Source organism: Helobdella robusta (genome assembly GCF_000326865.2).
Source record: "Helobdella robusta unplaced genomic scaffold HELROscaffold_26, whole genome shotgun sequence".
Lineage (NCBI taxonomy): Eukaryota > Metazoa > Annelida > Clitellata > Rhynchobdellida > Glossiphoniidae > Helobdella > Helobdella robusta.
In genome coordinates this window covers 979648-1000671 of record NW_008704349.1, presented here as the reverse complement: position 1 = coordinate 1000671, position 21024 = coordinate 979648, and the positions used below count along the sequence as shown (strand labels likewise).

General features: G+C 35.4%; 3 protein-coding genes across 3 annotated transcripts; all 3 read left to right on the top strand.

The window, feature by feature from the left end:
* Positions 1-149: 149 nt before the first annotated feature.
* HELRODRAFT_185620 (hypothetical protein) lies at positions 150-2339 on the top strand. The gene is made up of 6 exons (XM_009019961.1): positions 150-217; positions 370-565; positions 845-932; positions 1189-1357; positions 1533-1687; positions 1952-2339. The coding sequence occupies exons 1-6, from the start codon at positions 175-177 to the stop codon at positions 2114-2116; spliced, it is 816 nt and encodes a 271-aa protein (XP_009018209.1). The 5' UTR covers positions 150-174; the 3' UTR covers positions 2117-2339.
* A 682-nt stretch (positions 2340-3021) lies between these two features.
* HELRODRAFT_191905 (hypothetical protein) lies at positions 3022-4946 on the top strand (the record flags this gene model as incomplete). The annotated part of the gene is made up of 6 exons (XM_009019960.1): positions 3022-3105; positions 3394-3607; positions 3742-3829; positions 3994-4135; positions 4424-4572; positions 4779-4946. The coding sequence occupies exons 1-6, from the start codon at positions 3063-3065 to the stop codon at positions 4944-4946; spliced, it is 804 nt and encodes a 267-aa protein (XP_009018208.1). The 5' UTR covers positions 3022-3062.
* Positions 4947-5780: 834 nt separating this feature from the next.
* On the top strand, positions 5781-8711 carry HELRODRAFT_185618 (hypothetical protein). Its single transcript, XM_009019959.1, has 7 exons — positions 5781-5864; positions 6008-6206; positions 6407-6494; positions 6758-6926; positions 7155-7306; positions 8211-8600; positions 8626-8711. Exons 1-6 carry the CDS (start codon positions 5822-5824, stop codon positions 8376-8378), a joined length of 819 nt encoding a protein of 272 aa, XP_009018207.1. The 5' UTR covers positions 5781-5821; the 3' UTR covers positions 8379-8600; positions 8626-8711.
* The last annotated feature ends 12313 nt before the right edge of the window (positions 8712-21024 follow it).

Genomic DNA, 21024 nt, shown 5'->3' with positions numbered 1-21024 from the left:
AATTTTACATTTGTTACGTATCTTATCTAGCAATTGTTAATTTGTCAACTTGTGATAGCTTGAGATAGTTATGATTTATTTCTGACTTTATTTTAAATTTTCTTATAAATACGAATGGTAATTTGGTGGAATTCAATGAAAGCAGAGACATCAGAGTTGCCTCTAGAAACAATCATGAAAGCCTTACTGGTCTTCTTGCTCGTGGCTTTGGCTACTCGTTAGTAATAACATTACAATTTCATTAGCTATTCCTAAAAAACGTTAAATTTTTAACATTATAATTATATTTGATCTAAACTAATTGTTATTTATTTAAATCAAAAATTCTTTTGAAACAAAAAAAATTAATTCATCCAAACATATACACAGTTCATGCCCTACCAAGCCAAATTCAAACCTCCTTCGATTTCGATCCATTTGTCATTGGAGGCGAGGCAGCAAAGCCCGGCGAATTTCCGTGGCAACTGTCGCTGCAGGTTTTTAGTAACGGAAAGTGGTACCACACGTGTGGCGCTTCACTTTTCTCCGCTAAGTATGCACTGACAGCCGCCCATTGCGTTAGCAGGTTGCCGAAAGAATTTCCCTCTCTTTTTTTGCATTACTGTTTGCCTTGCATTCTTATTTGTTTAATTTTGTACTAGTGCCTTGCATGCTGTGACAGTTTCTGCGTCTGTCAGATCCTGATTTTTAAAAAATAATGAAATTACACAAAAGTTTATCGATAGTGGAACATATACAACATTTGTAGTTTAATCCTTTAAATAATTTGTGCGTATATAGTTTTAAAAAAACAATTTTCATTAAATTCTAATTTTTTACGAAAAACTTCCTCCCAACAACTCAGCGGAATGGCTTACAGGGTGGTTGCTGGCCTACACCAACTAAGCAATCCTAGCCTGGCTACTATCGTCAACGTCAAATCCTTCAAAATAGTCAGTTATGCAATTAAATAATTTAATAATAACATTAATAAATGAGCATAATAATGATGAAACTCTCTCTCTCTCTCTCTCTCTCTATATATATATATATATATAACATCACGATAACAATTAACACTTGAATTTGCATTTGCCTAGGGTTACAACATATAACTTCAATCGCTATCCCACATTATCCCATCTTGCCATCCCAAATTGTCATCCCATCTTGGCATCTCCTCTTGTCATCCCATCCGCCAATATACAGCACGAAAAATACTTGGACGGTACCGGGACATACAGCAACGACATAGCCGTCCTTACATTTGCGGCCGATATCAAGTTTACTGACAAGATCAAACCAGCTGTCATGCCAGCTGATAACAAGAACAAATTCGTCAACGAATCTTGCATCATCAGTGGTTGGGGCAGAACTGGTCAGAGCTTAATTTACTAAATTTAGCTAATTTAGCTAAAGAGTTTGATGTGTTTTTTCAATTCGTTAGAAATTTAATGAAAGTTACTTAAAATAATAAATTTATTATTTACGACCTGTTATTCATATTAAATAATATTTTTTTGTATTTTTTTAATTCTTATTCTAATTGTTAGGTGCCTCTGGAGTTCTGCCGGACACTCTTCAGAAAGGAATGATCCGTGTCATTTCAAATGCAGAGTGTCAAAGAAGAGTTGGGTCTATGGGCAAAATTGTTAACGGCCACCTCTGCATTTTTGATCCTGTTGGTTTGGACACCTCTGCTTGCAACGTAATATTTTTTTAATATATTTTTAAATTGTTTTTTAGCTAAAATATCAATGTTACTTAGCTTAAAGTTGTCTTCGGCATTTGACATTATCACAATTTAATGCAAAATCTAGATCCAAAAGAATATACCTCCATTTGCCACGTAACGTTTTACAGAAACGTTCAAAAAAGTCATTTTAATGTAAAAAAAACTATCTTTTTAATAAATATTAGAATTATTAATAATTTGTAAAAGTCATAAATAAAATTACCGTTGAATAACTAGGGAGACAGTGGCGGTCCGGTATTGTGCAAAGTGGCCGGTGTAGATACAGTTGTTGGAGCTGCTTCGTGGGTTATATCGAGTGCTGGTGTTTGTAGCCCAATTTATCCATCTGCCTACACAAGATTCAGTGAATATTTAGATTGGATCAAGATGAACACACCTTAGAACGATTGTGGACTATTCCACTATTCTGATAAACTAAAACGCTCGTCTACAATGAACCATTCCGTCCTGTTATAATATTGACTGATTTATTTTGATTAAACGTAATTTGCTAATATAGATCATGAAATCCTACATGAAACATTAAATTCTCTTATTGTTGAATTTAAATGCTGAGAGTGAATTATTGCACATTAAATTTTAATAAAAAGCATTCAAACTCAAACTGAACTTAAGAAAAAATAATATTTAAAAGGAAAATTAAAAGAAAAATATTTTTATTTTCCCCTCAAATAACACATTATACTTTTATTAAATGGAAAATTACGATGAAGCAAATATAAATAGCTTAAGAATCATTTTTAAATCGTGCAAGTCCAGAATCTTGTTTGAAGCTAACATAAGCAAAGGCAATTACTACCCTAGAGATATTGATACTTGTATTCTAGACGTTCGCCTCTCTTTCTCTCTCTTACTCTCTCTCTCTCTTCTGTTTTTTTTAGCTCTTTCTGTTGCTCTATTTCTAATTTTCTCTCAAGTTAACCCAGAAAATATAACCTAGAAACACAAAAAAAATTAAAAATTTGTTTACCGTCCATTGAGTAGGATGGCTTAAGATAACTTATTATTAAAAAATCACTCCAAAATTTATTTTAAAATTATAACCAAAGGTTTGGAAAAAACGTTTCTACTTGACGAACAATAATAAGCTATATAATAACGAAATATATGATATCACATGATATATGATATCACATGATATATGCGATAACTCGGATCTGTGTATGACCAGCGCATATCTTATCGGCGTATTAACACTTCAAAAAGAATTTATGATAGTGGTAATTTTGTCCTTAATTTCTCTATAAATATGCGTTTGAATTTGCTGGAATTTAGTCGAATTAGATATACTAAAGTTGCATCTACTTCATAAAATCTACAAACAGTTATGAAAAGTTTATTCCTCTTAGAGCTAGCCGTGCTACTTTCGGGTTGGTAGGAATGAATGAGAATTTAGTTTTAACTGCTATGTGTTATTGAAATATATTTTAACATGTAAACTTTTCAGCAATTTTAGCAACTATATTTTATCGAAATATATTCAACCTAATCGTAATTCTAATTTCGTCTAAAAACTGCCTAAAAAATCTATTATACCACTTTAATAATAGTTCACTCGAATATAATAATTCACCCAAACACAATAATTCACCCAAACACAATAATTCACCCAAACACAATAATTCACCCAAATTCAATAATTCACCCAAATTCAACAGTGCGTGCCCTGCCAAGCAATGTTCAACCATCCAGTGTCATAGAAGAATTCATCGTTGGAGGCGAATATGCGAAACCAGGCGAATTTCCTTGGCAGCTATCTTTACAGATCATGGGGTACCCTGAAAAAGCGTTTTCCGAGGTTTGGACTCACACATGTGGGGCGATACTTTATTCCTCGAAGTACGCACTAACCTACGCTCATTGTCTTTACAGGTCAGCGAGGAAAATATTTGATAACTAAACTGCTGTTGTTTAATATTTATTTATTTGTTATCATTAATATTTATTTATTATCATTAATATTTATTTATACAACTAGTTTTTAAATGGCCAAAAAATAATTTCAGTGGGAACACGTACAGAATAGTAGCTGGTCTGCACAAATTAAGCGAGCCAAATTTGGCAACAATTGTCGACATCAGATCATTCGAAAAGGTCGGTCCTTAAGTTCAAAACAACGCAAATAACAATAACCTTTTTGGTTTCAGCATATTTCATTGTTCCAACTTGTCCTACTGTTATTCTAATTTGTCGTTCCGTGTTATCCCATTTTTTGATCCCATATTATCCCAACTGAGCACCACCACAATTAACCGTAGCACAACCACAACAACATTGCCATCATCACGTTCGCCTCTGAAATCGGATACACTGAGTGGATCAAACCGGCTGTCCTCCCTTCCGATAACAACAACAGGTTCGACAACGAGTCCTGCTTCATATCAGGCTGGGGAAAATCAAGTGAGAATTCGAGTGGAACATTTTCTTTAAAAAATTAATAAGGCTTTTTTTCCCGAAGTCCCAAATTGAATGTTTGCTTTATATTTTTTATTATTATTTTTACTGAGTGACGAGATGGTGTAATGGTTGAGGCGCTTAGTCCTACTGCTACTCTGACCGAGTTCGAGAAGTATACGTGATGCGTCGATTCACGCGATTTCACACGGCTCTAAAAATCAATGAAGATAATAATAATAACTTTATTATATTATTATTTTTATTATTATTTAAAATTGTTGTAATTTTCAGGTTTAACTGGCAGACCAGACACACTCCGAAAAGGATTGATGTCAGTCATTACAAACTCTGAATGTCAGATAAGAATTGGTGACTGGCCAATTGCTGGCCTTAATACAATTTGCGCTCTAGATCCAAAAGAATATACCTCCATTTGCCACGTAACGTTTTAGTATTATTTATTTATTCATTATAATTTTGTATAAATTACTTATTTTATTGTATATAAATAATTCAAAGCCCAAAGTTATTAGCAGAGCAATTAAGATCTTTGTCTAAGCTTAATTTTGGTCTAACACAACAACGCCTACATGGTGACTTTTTGAATTATGAATATAAATTAGCAACTATATTTTTTCATAATAAGTACGACGAAGGCGGTCCAATGACTTGCAAAATTGGCGGGAAAGACATCGTTGTTGGATTGGCTTCGGAGTTCTTTCTAGGGTATATTAAAGAATGCACGCCAAAGAAACCCTCCCTTTACGTAAGGCTCAGTGAATATTTAGATTGGATCAAACAGAACACTCCCTGAACGAAAATGAACAATTCCACAATCAAAATGATTGCAACATGCTATAATTCATAGTATGATAATGAGCTATTCGAACCTAAATGTCGTTTATTTAGGTTCTAACGTGGCTCTAAAGAGATTAGATTCGCAAGAATGAATATGTAACTTTTATATTTGCTGGTTTAATGTCTTGAAATTTGTATTTTTTGATAAAAAAATTTATAAAAAAAGTTTGGGCGTGTTTATTTTGTTTCAAAATCAAACTTGGTAACATATTTCGGATGAAAAACCAAAAAGATGAACAAAATTATGATCTATCTACTAAAAGTCTCGGTCAATCAAATATTTTTATTTTTTCGCGTGCTTACGCTGTCTAGAATTCCTCAAATAGATATTGGATTAAATTCTGATATGTTGGAAAATTAGGATAAGGTTGATAAGTTTTAAGAGTCAGACATGATAAAAGAGGTAAAAACTTGGAAGATTTGGTTAGAACTTTTTTAAATTACATAAGTTCTGGTTACGTTAAAAAAAACGATGTCAGAAACTGATCACAATTTATCAATAGTGCTTTCTAAGACAAGATGCTTTTTATCAAAACTTTGATAAAAATTGCATGATATTTTTTAAATAAAGTTTTCTAAATTTTAAAATCTTGAAGTTTATTGAAGATTAAAAAAGATATCAACCACTCGACAAACGACAAACCAACTGATATCATTGATAACCGCGACAGAAATAGAATGATATCATCCAGATGTATAGAGAGATATCATATCATATCAGAGCGTTTTTAGGTAGGTTTAAATTTCTCTATAAATATAAGTCATATTCTGATCGGATTCATAAAAAGTTGGAACATTAAAATAGCTTCCTAATTACTTCAACATACAGCCATGAAAAACTTGCTGGTTTTTGCGCTGGCTACTTTGGCTTCTGGTTAGTAATAATACAAAATTTTGTATTTTATATTTTAACTGAATATTTTTAAAAAAGGATTAATCATCTTATTGATTTAACAATTTATTTAATTAAAAATGGCATCATTTATACAAACGAACGTATGTAAACAAACCAAACAGTCCAAGCTCTACCGAGTCAAATTCAGCTCTCTTCCAACTTCGAGCCATTTGTCATCGGAGGACAAGACGCAAAAGTTGGCGAATTTCCCTGGCAATTATCTTTGCAGTTTTTTGGGTTTGCCGGAAGATGGGAGCACGTATGTGGGGCGGTCCTCTTCTCCTCCAAGTATGCCCTGACAGCCGCCCAGTGCATCTATAGGTAGCAAACCAAATTTTCTAATTTTTTGTCATTTAGTAAGTGTCCTACTAAGCAAGATTTAAGTTATTTATCTTCCAGCTATTCATCTTCCAGTCCTTCATCTTGTAATTTTGTTATCACTTGATTTTTCCACCAATCATTTATAATCAAGAAATAATTTTTAAACTACTATGAATGACGCCATTCTCCTTTCAAAACAGCGGAAGCACGTATAGACTAGCAGCCGGCATGCATCAGTTGAGTAACACGAGCTCGGCCACAATCGTCGACATAGCATCGTTCAAAAAGGTCAGTTGAGTTTTATTTTGCAATAAATATTATTTTTTTAAGGGTACAAAATATTATTATTTCAAAATAATAATTTTAATAATGACCGTTACACTAGTTAAAATATTAAGGTCGATAATAATTTGAATCAGTGAAATTACAAACATAGCCCCTCTTAAACCTCAGTATAATTCCGCATGATTCCGTGTTATCCCATGACATTCCGTGTTATCCAGTATAATCCCTGTATCATCATCATCATCCCACCACCATATTCCACACAGCACGAGAAATACAACGACGGCTCGGCAGCGTTCAGCAACGACATTGCAGTCATCACGCTGGCTTCTGAGATCAAATTCACTGACAGGATCAAGCCAGCCGTCCTTCCAGCCGACAACAGGAACAAATTCGTCAACGAGTCTTGCGTGATAAGTGGCTGGGGCAGGGCCGGTTAGACGCTTCGCCACACTTTCAAAAACTGTCATTATGACAATTATTATCATAATTGTTATCGTAATTTCATAATTGTTATCATAATTTCATAATTATTATCGTAATTTTCTAATTATTATCATAATTTCATAATTATTATCATAATTCCATAATTATTATCATAATTTCATAATCACAATCTCATAATTATTATCATAATTTTAATTATGAATTATGATTTTCCAGGTTATTCAACGATTCTTCCGGATACACTCCGAAAAGGAACTGTCCGTGTGATATCAAACGCCGAATGTCAGACCCGCGTCGACACAATGGCCAAGATTACCGATGGACAGATGTGCATCTTTGATCCCTCCATGTACACATCAGCTTGCGACGTAATTTTTTTTGTTTTTTTTTTGTTAAAATCATTTATTTATTTTATAAAATGTAATAATTATAATATTTACATGTTATAATACAGGGGTGGGCAAAAAACGGCCCGCGATGCTATTTTATGCGGCCATCGAGGCCCTGTTCGCCAAAAAAGGTCATCCTCCAGACATTATGTCTAAAAAAAGAACCATAAACCTTAAAAAATTCTCCCCCGGGTTGAAAAAATTTGCTATTTAAGTACATATGCGGCCCTTCAAAGGTAAAATAGTTTTTAATGCGGCCCTCACAGCAAAAAGTTTGCCCAACCCTGTTATAATAGTTCTATGTTGTAGAAATATTTATTATGTATTACATCAGTTATTAATGTTTATACATTACGATAGTTATTTCAACTAGAATAGCATTGTATAGATGGGATTTATTTTCATATTTTAGCAATGACTGTAGGAGTTTGTAAATTTGATAGGCTTGTAACAGAAATTAAAAAAGTTAAACATCTCTGAATCAAAATCTTCTTTCTTCTCCCTCGTCGTGCCTTATCCTATCAGGACATTGGCAACCATCGACTTCAACAAAACCCGATCTTATAAGTAGTAGTAGTTTGTAGTAGTGTACTTTGTAGTAGTTGAAATGTGGTGATATTCAACAGGACTAGACAACTGTCATTCGTTGTTGACCGCGATCTCTTCTCCCTGCAATCTTTCCAGTAGCTCCACCACTGCTATTGCTTTTATTCCCAATTAATAATTATGAAATTTGAAGAACATAATAAAATATATATATAAAACATAATATATCTGTAACATTGTAAGTGGTTCTGCGTATGTCAGAGCTGCAAAAATAAAGACTAATAAAAAAAAAATTATAATATACTTCTATAATAATTATCATGATAATTATAATTAGGGTGATAACGGAGGTCCTGTAACATGCAAAGTCGCAGGGAAAGATGTCGTGGCTGGTGTCTCGTCTTGGGTCATAGCAAGTAGTGGTGGCAACTGCCTGCCTACGTATCCATCTGCCTATACAAGGTTCAGTGAATATTTGGACTGGATCAAGATGAACACCCCCTAAGACGATAGTGGACTCTACCTGTGTTGCACCCCCCTTTAAAATGATAGTGGACTGTTCTAATAGATTGATTTTAGATGTGCTATACTCACTCTTTTTAAAATGATTATGAAATCACAATTAACTATTTAAAAGTTGCTTTGATTGAATTTGATTTTGTATGAATTTTGTGAGAAAATTTTAAAGAGTTTGATATATTTTTAATTCGATTTTATGAAAACAGTTTTAGAGAAAAATTATTTTCACTTTTATTTTTTTGTCCGAAATCAAAATTAATGTCAGCCTAAATATTTTTTCACAAGTAACAGTAAACTATTATTAACGTCGTCATCTTAATCGTCGTCATTAGCGTTAGTAAAGTTATCAATGCCACGAAGGTTAAAAGTCTTCGTCATCATCGTCGTCGTCGTCATCATCATTAGCGCTGGACTTCTGAAACTTTGTTGCCCTTGATGCAAACGATCTCTGTGACGTCACTGTCATGTGACCCTGAATTTGGAAAAACCAATGAATGAGTTAGGAAAACGAAATGATCAATCAATCAACCAATTAATCAATTATCCCGTCAGCTAACCAACCAGCCAACCAATCAATTAAACCGACCTAAATAGACAGCTCCGGACATGACAGCTGGCCCTAGATAAGTGACACCAGGCAACATAAGGCTTGCTTTCAGGGCTTGTCTGTAATAATGATGACGTGGTGATGACGTCAATTTGTGGTCTCATCATCTTCTTCGTCATTATCATCATAAATAACAACATTATGTAACTTTCATCGTCAGTACCATCATTTCATCATCTACGTAGTCCTCCTCCTTCTCATCATCATCATTTCTTTCATCATCATTATCATCACACTCATTATCATAACCTGCTTGTTTCAAATCTTGGTAGAATCTCAACCAATTGTACTGCGTTGTAGTGGATCATATAGAGGAAGGGTCTTCTGTAAGCTGATTGGACGGAGGCGGGGTCAAAATCAACCAATCAAAATACAGAATCAACCAATCAAAATCAATCAATCAATCAACTAACCGACCGACCAATCAAAAATTCAGTTTAAAAAATCAAACCAACCAACCAAACGCAAGAGGCAATCCCATCCAGTTCATATTGAATTCCCGAGATCTCATCCCAAACTTATCCACGAAAATCCCAAATTCTGATCGTGATGATGATGATTGTTAAGATGATGACGACCGTGCAAAGAAAATGATATGAACAACGAAAGGAAGCTTCGTAAAAATATTTTTATAAATGTAACATTCTTTCATTTATCATTTTTATTATATCATCATCATCAGCATCATCACACTCATATTCATAATTATAACATTTTTTAACCATAAAAACACAAAAGATATTCCAAAGGTTGATCTGATCTATTTATAGCCAGGATTGCAATTGGCTGGCTGCCATATTTGCTGACGGTTGAATCGACCAATAGCAGAGCAGGATCCGAAAGGTTTAAGAATTCTGATCGGTGATTGGTTAATTGGAAAGAGAGACAGATTTGAAATGATTGGATAAATGGCTCGAAATGTTTGAATGATGAGTATGTTTGATTGGTTGATTAAAAATGGTGCTAATCATCATAACAAGCACCTCTACCATCGTCACCTCACCTCTCACGACAACTTCGTCATCGTCATCATCGTCATTGGTAGAAGCTCTGTAGAACTTTCCAGCTCCTATGATCAGCTGATTGTCGTGCAGATGCATACAGCTGCACAGCTGCTGCAAGCTGAACTCCTGGAGGGAAGTTTTGAGAAATTAATTCATCCACATATTTATTCGTTTATTTATTCATTCATTCATTCACTCATTCATTCATTCATTTATTCATCTTCTTAGTTGATGAACCACACACACACACGGAACACCTAAACAGACACACCCACACACACACACGCACAGACCTTCACAATTTGAAACTCCTCCCCCAAACCAGGGCACCTCAAAACGAGAATATTTTTAGAAAACGTCGCCACACAGAGCGTCAAACCGCCACAGCCACTACTACTTCCATCACCACTACTACTACTACTACTATTACCACCACGCCAGCGATCCACTGACAGAACTGTGCATCCAGTGGCTTCAGGGAATCCTTTAACTGCTATTGGCTGAAGCCTGTTAGCTCCTCCTGTCGTACCCGCCAACGATTGGCTGAGGAAGGAATGGACGGCTGATAGCCTGACCAATAAGAGACGCCGTTCTTGGCCTAATTAAAATATAATAATAAAGATTAATAATTAAATATACTTAACAATTTACGCAAAATAATAAAAATAATTATTAAAAACTGAGACAGACCGGCAATGATGATGAGGAGGTCATGCTCTACTTTAACTTCCATAACGAAAGTCACGGGAATCCCGAGTAATTTAAGCATTGGACGATTTTCAACAGTATTACCAATACTATTGTTGTTGTTGTTGTTGTTGTTGTTGTGACTCAACACCATGGCGTGCAAGCCGTACGACGAGCCGACTAATATTATCTGAAGCGGAGTGACGTTGATGTAATCATGTGATGCCATGTCATGTGATGACGTAATGACATTAAAACGTCTAGAATTTAAAAACACACGCAGAAAAAAAAATCCAAATCCTAAGCCAACCTCTCCATTGTAGGGGTAGGTACAGTAAATCTCCATCTTCCCTCCAAAAACTTCATCAGAAATAGCGCCGGAGTAGCTGGAGTCTCGCAATTTTTTCTCCTCGAGTCTGGCCAAAACATTACCTAGTACTGCGACGTCTTTGATCTTGTGGCTGTCGTTGGTGTTGTGGCTCACCACAGCTTCTAGAGTCGCTACCCACTGCTGTTTCTCTTGGAAGTTTGTCGGTAGAAGGTAGAGAATCCTGTAGCAGTGGATGAATGTGGAGGTGAATGAATGAATGATTGGGTAAATGAATGAATGATTGGATGAATGAATGAATGAATGAATGATTGGGTAAATGAATGAATGATTGGATGAATGAATGAATGAATGAATGAATGAATGAATGAATGATTGAATGAATGAATGGGTAAATGAATGAATGATTGGATGAATGATTGGATGAATGAATGAATAATTGAATGAATGAATGATTCAAATAAATGTGGTGATGGTGTGATGGTGATGAATCGATTGAACGAGTGAAATGATCCAAATGTGTGAATAAGCTATTAAACAAACAATTACATCTGATTAAAAAAATCTGAATGAATGAAATGAGAGAATGAAACGAATGTACGAAAGAACGAACAAACTAATAACTCATTATCTCAAAAAAAAGCCCAACCAGCGAGCCAACCAACCTCAGGTCGGCAGCATTACTCTCCATCTTCATACTTCTCTGAAACTTAACCACAACACACAACAGCAACTCCCTCGTCTCCAACATCGTCAGTGGAGTCAACGCTCTACTCGACAAGGTATTAGTACTATTGCCACCACCATCAATGCTGCTACTATTGTTAGGATCAAGACAGGTTATTGAACTCTCAACTATGACCTCGCATTCTGATTGGCTGGGGCAAAGGTCAAATTCAATAGCGCCATCTTTATGCTGATTGCTATTGGTTGATGTGTTGGAGGTAGGGCGGAGAATCAATTTGGTGGTTGTGACCGTGACCTGGAATTGTTTCCATTGAGGGTTGCGAAGTTCTTGGGACCATATGCAACTGCCGGTGATGATGATGATGGAAGTGGTTGTGATAGTAGTTGTGATGATGATGATACTAGCAAAAAACAAAGAACAACAGCCAACCCATTAATCAACAGGACCCCCTCCAACAGAATTCGCCCATTACGTCTCGCATCATTATCGCCACCACCGTCTCTCAGTGACGTCATAATTGCTAGGTTATTTGGTGACCTTGAACTCGAGTAAATGCTGTAATCCGATTGGATGCCGCAGTTGTACGGCAGGTGGGGCAAGCATTTCGGGTGGCACACGGCCCCACAATCTAAAAATAGTAACGGCGATGAGGAAGCTGATGATGATAATGATAATTGTAGCGAAGCTGATGATGATAATGATAATTGTAGTGATGATGATAATGATTACATGTTAATTTTACGGCAAAACATCATCATCATTCGTTCACACATTCATTCATTCATCCGCTCACATATTTAGTCATTCACACATTCATTCATTCACTCATTCATCATCATCATTATCATGAATATCATCATCATTATCAATACTAACCGGAGCATTTAGCGGACTGTTGAATAAAGTAGATGCTGCCCAGACAGACAATGCATTTGGTTGGCTTGCAGAAAATGCTCGTCTTAAACCTAAAACCACATGATGACGACGACGATTATGAAGTTATGGTAATGATGATCAGATGACGTAGATGATGATCAGATGACGTAGATGATGATCAGATGACGTAGATGATGATCAGATGACGTAGATAGTGACGACGATAAGAAATCATGTCGAAAGCTAAGCTATGATAATAGAAGGAACGATAGTTATAACATAGAAGACTAAAATACCACCCCCATCATCACAACTCACTTATGAGTAAGGTTATTATTATTATTATTGTTGTTGTTGTTGTTGCTAAAATTAGCCACAGCGTTTGTAGAGATTGGCCTCTGTCTCCTATTGGAACGATCAACAGATGGACCGCAATTGCTACTCGGCGGGGGCATGGTTAGAAACTTGTTAGGTGTCGCTAAGGAGGTCGCCACAGTCGCGATTAGGTTATCCGTGTTCTGGCCACCAAAAAACGACTGCTGTTGTGGCTGTGGCTGACTTGAGCGTTTCAACTTGGCGACTTTTTGAATGTTGGGAGAGAAAAGTATCAAAGTAAAAGAAGCTTCAATTAATATATCTGATAAGTACTTAGGAAATAATTTAGATTGAGACTTATATATAAACATGCAAATTTTAAAAATTATTCTATACTTTATAGGTAGCCAGTGCAAGAGAACAAGATATGGAGATATGTGAGAAAAGAAAGGGGCACGAGCAACTAGACGAGCCGCAGAGTTAAAAGCTTTGCTTAAATGATAGAGTGTAGAATCAGTAAGGCCATAGTAGAGCGAGTTACAATAACCAATCCTAGATAAGACTAACGAAGTAACAAAAAGGAGAAGAGTAGGATCGTCAAGATAAGGCAAAAGTTTTTTTATTTTACGTAGATGAAAGTAAGAACTTTCTAGCAACAATATTAATCTGAGAAGAAAGAGACATAGTAGAATCAAAGATAAAGCTTAGACTACGAAACTTATGAGAGACATCAAGAGTTTTAGAATCAGGTAAGATAGAGTAATAGAGCGTTTAGATTTATTAAAACAAATTAATTCAAACTTAGAAGGATTAAGTTTAAGACACATAGAGTCAGACCAATCGATAATTGAAGAAAGACAGAGAGATAGATAATGAAGAACTCTATTGCTATTAGATGGAGGAAAAGAAGTATAAATATAAGAATCATCAGCATATAGTTGACTAGTGAAAGAAAAATTACTAATAATACGAGGTAGTTCAGATGATGATTATGATAAACTCACTTCATTCAATCAATCATCAATTCATTCAATCATAAATTATAATTATCAATTCATTCATACACTCATTCAATCATAAATTATAATTATTGTTGCCTATAATTTGTACCATAATTTTCAATTCAAAATAACCAACCGTCCATCAATTTTTCAGCTTCAAAGATATTTCTATTGACTTCCGGTTTCTTCCCGCCAAATAACTAGAAATATCATCATCATCGTCATCGAGTAATAGCAGCAATCATCATCACAATCGCAGCAATCATCATCATCATCACAATCACAACAACAATCATCATCATCACAATCACAACAATAATCATCATCATCACAATCACAACAACAATTATTATCATAATCAGCACCTTCTTCTTTTGGGGCGTGCATTCGAGTTTGTGCTGTAAGAAGTCGATCAGCTTGGTTTGCTGGGCTAGTGTCTCTTCGAGCCGGAATTTGTCCTCACCGTGGGTGGTCTGTCAATCAATCACGTGACCAATCAACCAATCCATTAGTCAATTAATCAGCCAAACAATCACTCAAGCAAGCAAGCAGCGAATTACAATGAAATAACACACTAAACAAATACGACAATACTGGGTATAATATAAAAATGATGATCATAGCGATTGTAATGATGAGTGAGATGACGATGATGATGACGACTATGAAGATGATGATGGTAATGGTGAAGATGATGATGGTGAAGATGATGATGATGAAGATGACGATGACAACCTCAGCCCGTTCAATGTAATTCTCAAGGTCTTTGTAACTTTTTAGGAGCTGTTAACCAAAAGAAATGATATGAAAAGTTTTCATCTATTGATTGCAACATATTTATTCATTCATTTCGGCAATCATTCATTCATTCGATCGTCCATTCATTCACCCATTCATTCACCCATTCATTTAATTCATTCATTCACCAACCTGAGCGTATTTCGTTCTTTCTATCTCGAGGTCTCCAGATAGCGTTACGTTCAAATTTTTAATTGACTGAAGCCTTGTTATTTCTTTCGAGATCTGTGATTGGTCAGCCAGTCAGCCAATCACGTTGAGGGGTGAAATCATTTAATAAAAGTCCAAATTAACGAATCAATTAATCAATCAATTAAAAATCAATCAATTAACCAACCAATCAACCAACCGACCAGTTAACCAATTAACAGACCTCTTCCTTCAACATATCCATCTCTCGATCCCTATTGGTTGACGTTCTTCGCAAGTTGTTAACCTCAACCTCTAATAGCGAGCATCTTTCTTCAGAAGCTGCAAGCTGATTGGTCATTTAGATTTTAACGATGAATCAACCTTCCAATTAAAAATGATCAAACTTTCAACCAGCCAATCAAATTACTTGTTGGTTTAGGGACAAAATCTTATTGGTCAATGATTCAATTTGGTTGAAATATTTTTCCTCCTCCTTCTTTCTTTCATTCATCGTTGTTTCTAATCTTCTCGTCAATTCTTCTACTTTTGTTTCATTCCTTTTTCTGAATTTTCAATCAGTCAATCATTCATTCATTCATTTACTCAATCAACCAATTAATCAATCAATCAATAAGTCAATCAATCAATCAGCCAACCAATCAATCAATCTATTAACAAACTTGGCCTGTTGTTCGGATCTAAATTGCTGAACGAGTTCAGCTATTTTTGATTCTTTTTCGATAGCTTCTTTCTTTTGAACGTCTCTGTCAATCAATCAATCAATCAATCAATCAATCAATCAATCAATCAATCAATCAATCAATCAATCAATCAATCAATCAATCAATCAATCAATCAATCATTCATTCAACCAATCATTCTATCATTCATTTATTCAACCAATCAACCAACCAATCAAATCAACCGGCCAACCAACTAACTCTTCAATCATCATATGAGATAGTCTCTTCTTGGTGTGTGACTCCATCGTCTCCAGCACTTTGATCTGCTGCTCTAGCTCCAGGCAGACGGCTTTTAGTTGTGCCACTTCCTGATTGGTTGATTGATAATAATAATAATAATAATAACAACAACAACAATAATAAAAAGACCTTTCTAGAAGTTTCTTTTTCTCTGGTTGCGACATCCTGGTCCAGCTTTAATTTCTGATTTTCATTTAGGATGCTTTTCATTTTTTTATCTATCTCCTGATTTGATTGAATCAAAAGATCATAAATAGTCAAAAAATCAATCAATCAATCAATCAATCAATCTATCAATCATCTATCAATCAATCTATAAATACAATCAACAAACCACATAAACAATAAATTCCAATTGTATCTACAAATAATCTATTTATAGTAACAATAGAAACGATCTATTTATAGTGAATAATATATTTATAGAAACTGATCTATTTATAGCAAAAATATTCTATTTAGAAACTGATCTATTTATAGCAAAAGTATTCTATTTATAGCAGAGAAGCACCGAACAGTGAATCTAGCCAAACAGCTGATCTGCTATCTGGCCAAAAACTTAAATTTTGAAAAAAAAAGTCATATTTTAGAATGAAAAACCAATTTTTGTCGAGATAATACTCAATCTCTTGTTCGAATTCAGACGTCTCAACAGCTGCACATAATGGCCAGAATAAATTTTTTGCAAATAAAAAACAACAATTATTGTTCTTGAAATCAAAAAACTGAGGGCTCAAACAAAAATGACTGAGATCAAAGGTCAAATTTCGGACAATTTCCCGGCTCGGTGCGTCTCTAGTTTATTTATAGCATCATGACCTCTTTCATCTTGATGACCTCAACAGACGAACCCTCCAGTGACATCATAAGGGACTTCCTGTCGACGTCCAATGAGAGAAGGCGATTTTCAAGGTCACTGACCTAGTTATGGAAAGGTGACCAATCACATCATCATCGTCATCATCATCATTATCTCCTTAGTTACCATTACAATCACGGCCGGGATTATCATTATCGTGATCGCAATCATAATCATAACTATCATCATCATCTTCATCATCATCATCATCATCATCTTCATCATTATCATCATCATCATCATCATCATTATCATATACAACTGCAGTATCGTCATCACCACCTTTCTCTTCAGTGTATCATTATCACCGGACAGCTGATCTCTAGATACGATGACGTCATTTAGTTCATCCTTCAGCTTCTTCATTTGATCATTTCTCGTTTTTTCATTCATTTCTGAACTTTTCTTCAATCTATCGTTGTTAAAAAATCACTATCATCGCTGCTAGAAGCAGTAATAGTAGTAGTAGGAGGAGTAGTAGTAGTAGTAGGAGGAGTAGTAGTAGTAGTAGGAGGAGTAGTAGTAGTAGTAGCAGCAGTAGTAGTAGTAGTAGCGGTAGTAGTACTATCATAATCATAATCGCCAACATCGTAACCACCATCATCCTCAGAATAGTAATAACAATGATGACGACCGTGACAAACGCCCACCTAATAATTTCGGCATCTTTCATTTCGATCAGCAGTTCGCAGTCTTTAATCTGCGATTCTAACTCCAGACACAACTCTCTTATCTGTTCTTTGGCCTATGTGTGTGTGTGTGTGTGTGTGTGTGTGTGTGTGTGTGTGTGTGTACGTGTGCATGGTTAAGTATGTGTGTGTGTGTGGTTGTGTGTGTGTATGCATGAAACAATGATGAAGCATAATTATCGTGTAGCTATTAGTAGCAGCGTTTTGTTTCGCGTAATTCATCCAGTGAATGAATGAAAAAATGGACGAAAGAATGGGTTAATTAACTAATCAATCAATCAATCAATCAATCAATCAATCACTCTCTCTCTCACTCACTCACTCACTCACTCACTCAATCAATCAATCAACCAATCAATCAATCAACCAAAAAACTGACCAATGATATTTTGCCGACGTCATTCTGTTTGTCTTTTAGCTCATCTTCCAGCTGGCTTATTCTCAACTTTAATTGGCCCAATTCAGCCTCTCGTGATTGGTTGACCTGTTTAACGGCCTGGACAAATGGGATCGTTTGAAATTAATTTAAATACGTAAAATCATCATCATAATCGCAATCATCAAAAACATCATCATCAAAATCATCATCATCATTACCAAAATCACCACCACCACCACTATCATCATCATCATTACGATCACAATCATTACCTTCATCTCCCTCTCCATCTTCAATATCTCCAATTTTAGGTCATTCAGTCTAACGCATGCCTCTTTCTGTCTCTCCACTTCTCCAACGATTTGATTGTCTTTTTCCTTTGCGATAATAACAATAATAAAAATAATAATAATAACAATGATAATAATAATAATAACAATAATAATGATAATGATAATGGTGATGTTGATGATTGACCAACTTTAATAATTCCTTCGTGATTTTTAACCGACTGCTCCAGTTTAGACTGAAGATTCTAGAGTAGAATTAATCATAAAATGAGTGTCACCATCATCATCATCATCATCATAATCGCCATAATCATTATAACCACCACCACCATCATCATCATCACTACCATAACCTCCACCATCATTATCATCCTCACCTTCATTCCTTCTTCGAGGCCGGCAACTTTCCTACGTTCAGCGTCGTATCTTTCTTCAATGACCCTCAACTCTGATTTCTTTACTGTATGATCATCATCATCACCATCACTATCATCATCACTAACACTATCATCATCATTACCACCATCATCATCATCATGCCACTAACTCATCTGATCATCATCGTTTAAGCTCTGCCAGTGATTAACTTGTCGTCTTAGCTCGTCCAATTCCCGCGCATACGCAGAAGAAGCCTAGATCATCATTATCATTACCGTCATCATCATCATCATCATCACAATCTTTACCATCATCATCATCATCGTCATCATCATCATCACCTCTCTCATGTCATGCTTAACATCCAGGACTCTGATTCTCTGCTCGTGTACGCTCTCCTTCAGTCTCACTATCTCCTCTTCTCTCATTTCTAATAATCTGATCGAGCGAGAGATTGTTGATCACTCATTCGTCCATCTAACAACTCATTCATATCTTCATTCATTCATCTATTAATTCATTCATTCTTTCATTCATCCATCTATTAATTCATTCATTCATCAAGCCATTCACCACTGATTCCACCTAACCTTTCCAACTTTTCACTCCTGCTATCTCTCCTGTCATCCACTTTACCGTCACTCCTTCTCTCTATCAACAACTCATCCTTCAATCCGTTCATCTCTTCATTCAGTCTATCAATCTCCTTCTCGAGAATCTTGATGATAGTGTTGTTGTTGTTGCTGCCGATGTTTTTGCAACACTTAGGATTATTATTGCAACATCTGTTGTCATTATTATTATTGTTGCCGCAACAAATTTTATTACTATTGTATATATTATTATTATTAAGTTTATTATTATTATTATTAATTTTGGGTTTATTGCTCTTAGAGACAATCCGGCTAAACGTCAAAGTCTTATACGGACCACCACCACCACCACCACCACCACCACCACCACCATTATCGTTACTGCATTTCACCAATTTCCGAAATGTCATCCCTCTACCTTCAGCCATTTTTTCTACGTCATCGCCATCTCTAGTAATTATGACGTCATCATTAGTAGCGTCATCATCATCGTCGTCGTTTTTGTTGGTCAGAATGCTGAAGAGGAGGCAGTCGTCGTTGTGGGCTGCGTTCGACTTTTCGAATAAAATTCCTTCGTTCGGTTTAATATTTATTTTAAAATTACGAACAAAATTATGAATAATTACAATTAAAATAATGAAAAATACGGCTAATAATAATAACAACGTGCCATTTATATAGCGCCCTGTAGAAGAATTGAAGGCCTAACCCCCACTACCATCAATGAAGTTTGTAAAAAAAAATAGCAACCACCGCCAATAAAATCTGACCTTCAAAGTTCAAGGACACGCACTGGCCTTGAGACTGAGAACTGGAAAAAACCCTCTTGGATTTTCCGGATTTTTTTGGCGTTTTTGAAGTAGCAGCGGCAGCTGCAGTAGCGGTTGTGGCCGTAGTAGTAGCGTCAACATCGGAATTGGCCTCGACCAACGAATCGATTGATGTGTTGTTATTGTTATTATCATTGCCGCCGAGACTGATGACCTCTTTGTTGCCGGCCACGCTACCGCCAACGATCTGGACGCTTTTAAATACGGAAATTTTATTCGGATTGCTGAGGTCAGTTTTAATGTTTGCCGATAGAGTGGTGCACCTACCACCACTACTACTACTACTGCTGCTGCTGCTACAACTTTTATTCAGCACTGATACAGAAATCTTATTATTATTATTACTATTACTGTTGTTGTTATAGTTATTATTATTATTGTTGTTGTTGATGATTGTTGTTGTTGTTGTTTCAGAGGCGCCAGCAAAATCCTGGGGCCAGGATTTCATTGGCCTTTTAACTGGAGTTGAAACTGCAATTGAATGTGAATAACAATGAAATTAATAATTAATTAATTAATATAATAATAAATAATAATACTAATTATATATTAATGACATTATAATAACAACAACAACTATGATAATTAGATCAAAAATCACATTAAAAAAAGGTTCAGCTTATCATTCTAACCTTTCTTCAAGCCATTCAAACATTCATCATCGTCATCATTACCATTGTTGTTATTATTATTTTCATTTTTATTATTATTATTAATATTATTATTGTTATTCCTCAAAAAGAAAGAGACTTCAGTAAGTATAGATCTTTTGTCACTGCCTACATTAGCAGTATAACGCATCTGCTGTTGTTGTTGCTGTTGATGTTGTAGTTGTTGTTGTTGCTGCTGTTGATGATGTTGCTGTTGTTGTTGTTGTTGATGTTGTTGTTGATGTATTTGTCGATGCTTCTGATCCACATAGACTTGCTGCTTATAATTTTCTTGTTGTAGTAGCAGAATGTTTTGATTGACGACGTCATTATCATCATTATTATTAACACCATCACTCAACGTATTCTTACCATTAAGTATGGTATTAGTAGTGGCAACATCTGCAGCAGAAGGTTTACTTTTAGCGGCAGTTGTAGTACCAGCAGCGGCGTTAGTAGCTTCAAAAGTATTGACACCATCATCATCACCATCACCATTATTATTTTCAAGGATAGCATCTTCTTCCTCCTCCTCCTCCTCCTCA

Bases quoted from the DNA above. Each gene is read 5' to 3' on its own strand.
- HELRODRAFT_185620 (XM_009019961.1), top strand. From the start codon at position 175: ATGAAAGCCTTACTGGTCTTCTTGCTCGTGGCTTTGGCTACTC. The intron at 566-844 runs GTTGCCGAAAGA...CCAACAACTCAG, and splicing joins GCCGCCCATTGCGTTAGCAG to CGGAATGGCTTACAGGGTGG. The intron at 1,358-1,532 runs GTCAGAGCTTAA...TCTAATTGTTAG, and splicing joins CAGTGGTTGGGGCAGAACTG to GTGCCTCTGGAGTTCTGCCG.
- HELRODRAFT_185618 (XM_009019959.1), top strand. From the start codon at position 5,822: ATGAAAAACTTGCTGGTTTTTGCGCTGGCTACTTTGGCTTCTG. The intron at 6,207-6,406 runs GTAGCAAACCAA...CTTTCAAAACAG, and splicing joins GCCGCCCAGTGCATCTATAG to CGGAAGCACGTATAGACTAG. The intron at 6,495-6,757 runs GTCAGTTGAGTT...TATTCCACACAG, and splicing joins ACATAGCATCGTTCAAAAAG to CACGAGAAATACAACGACGG.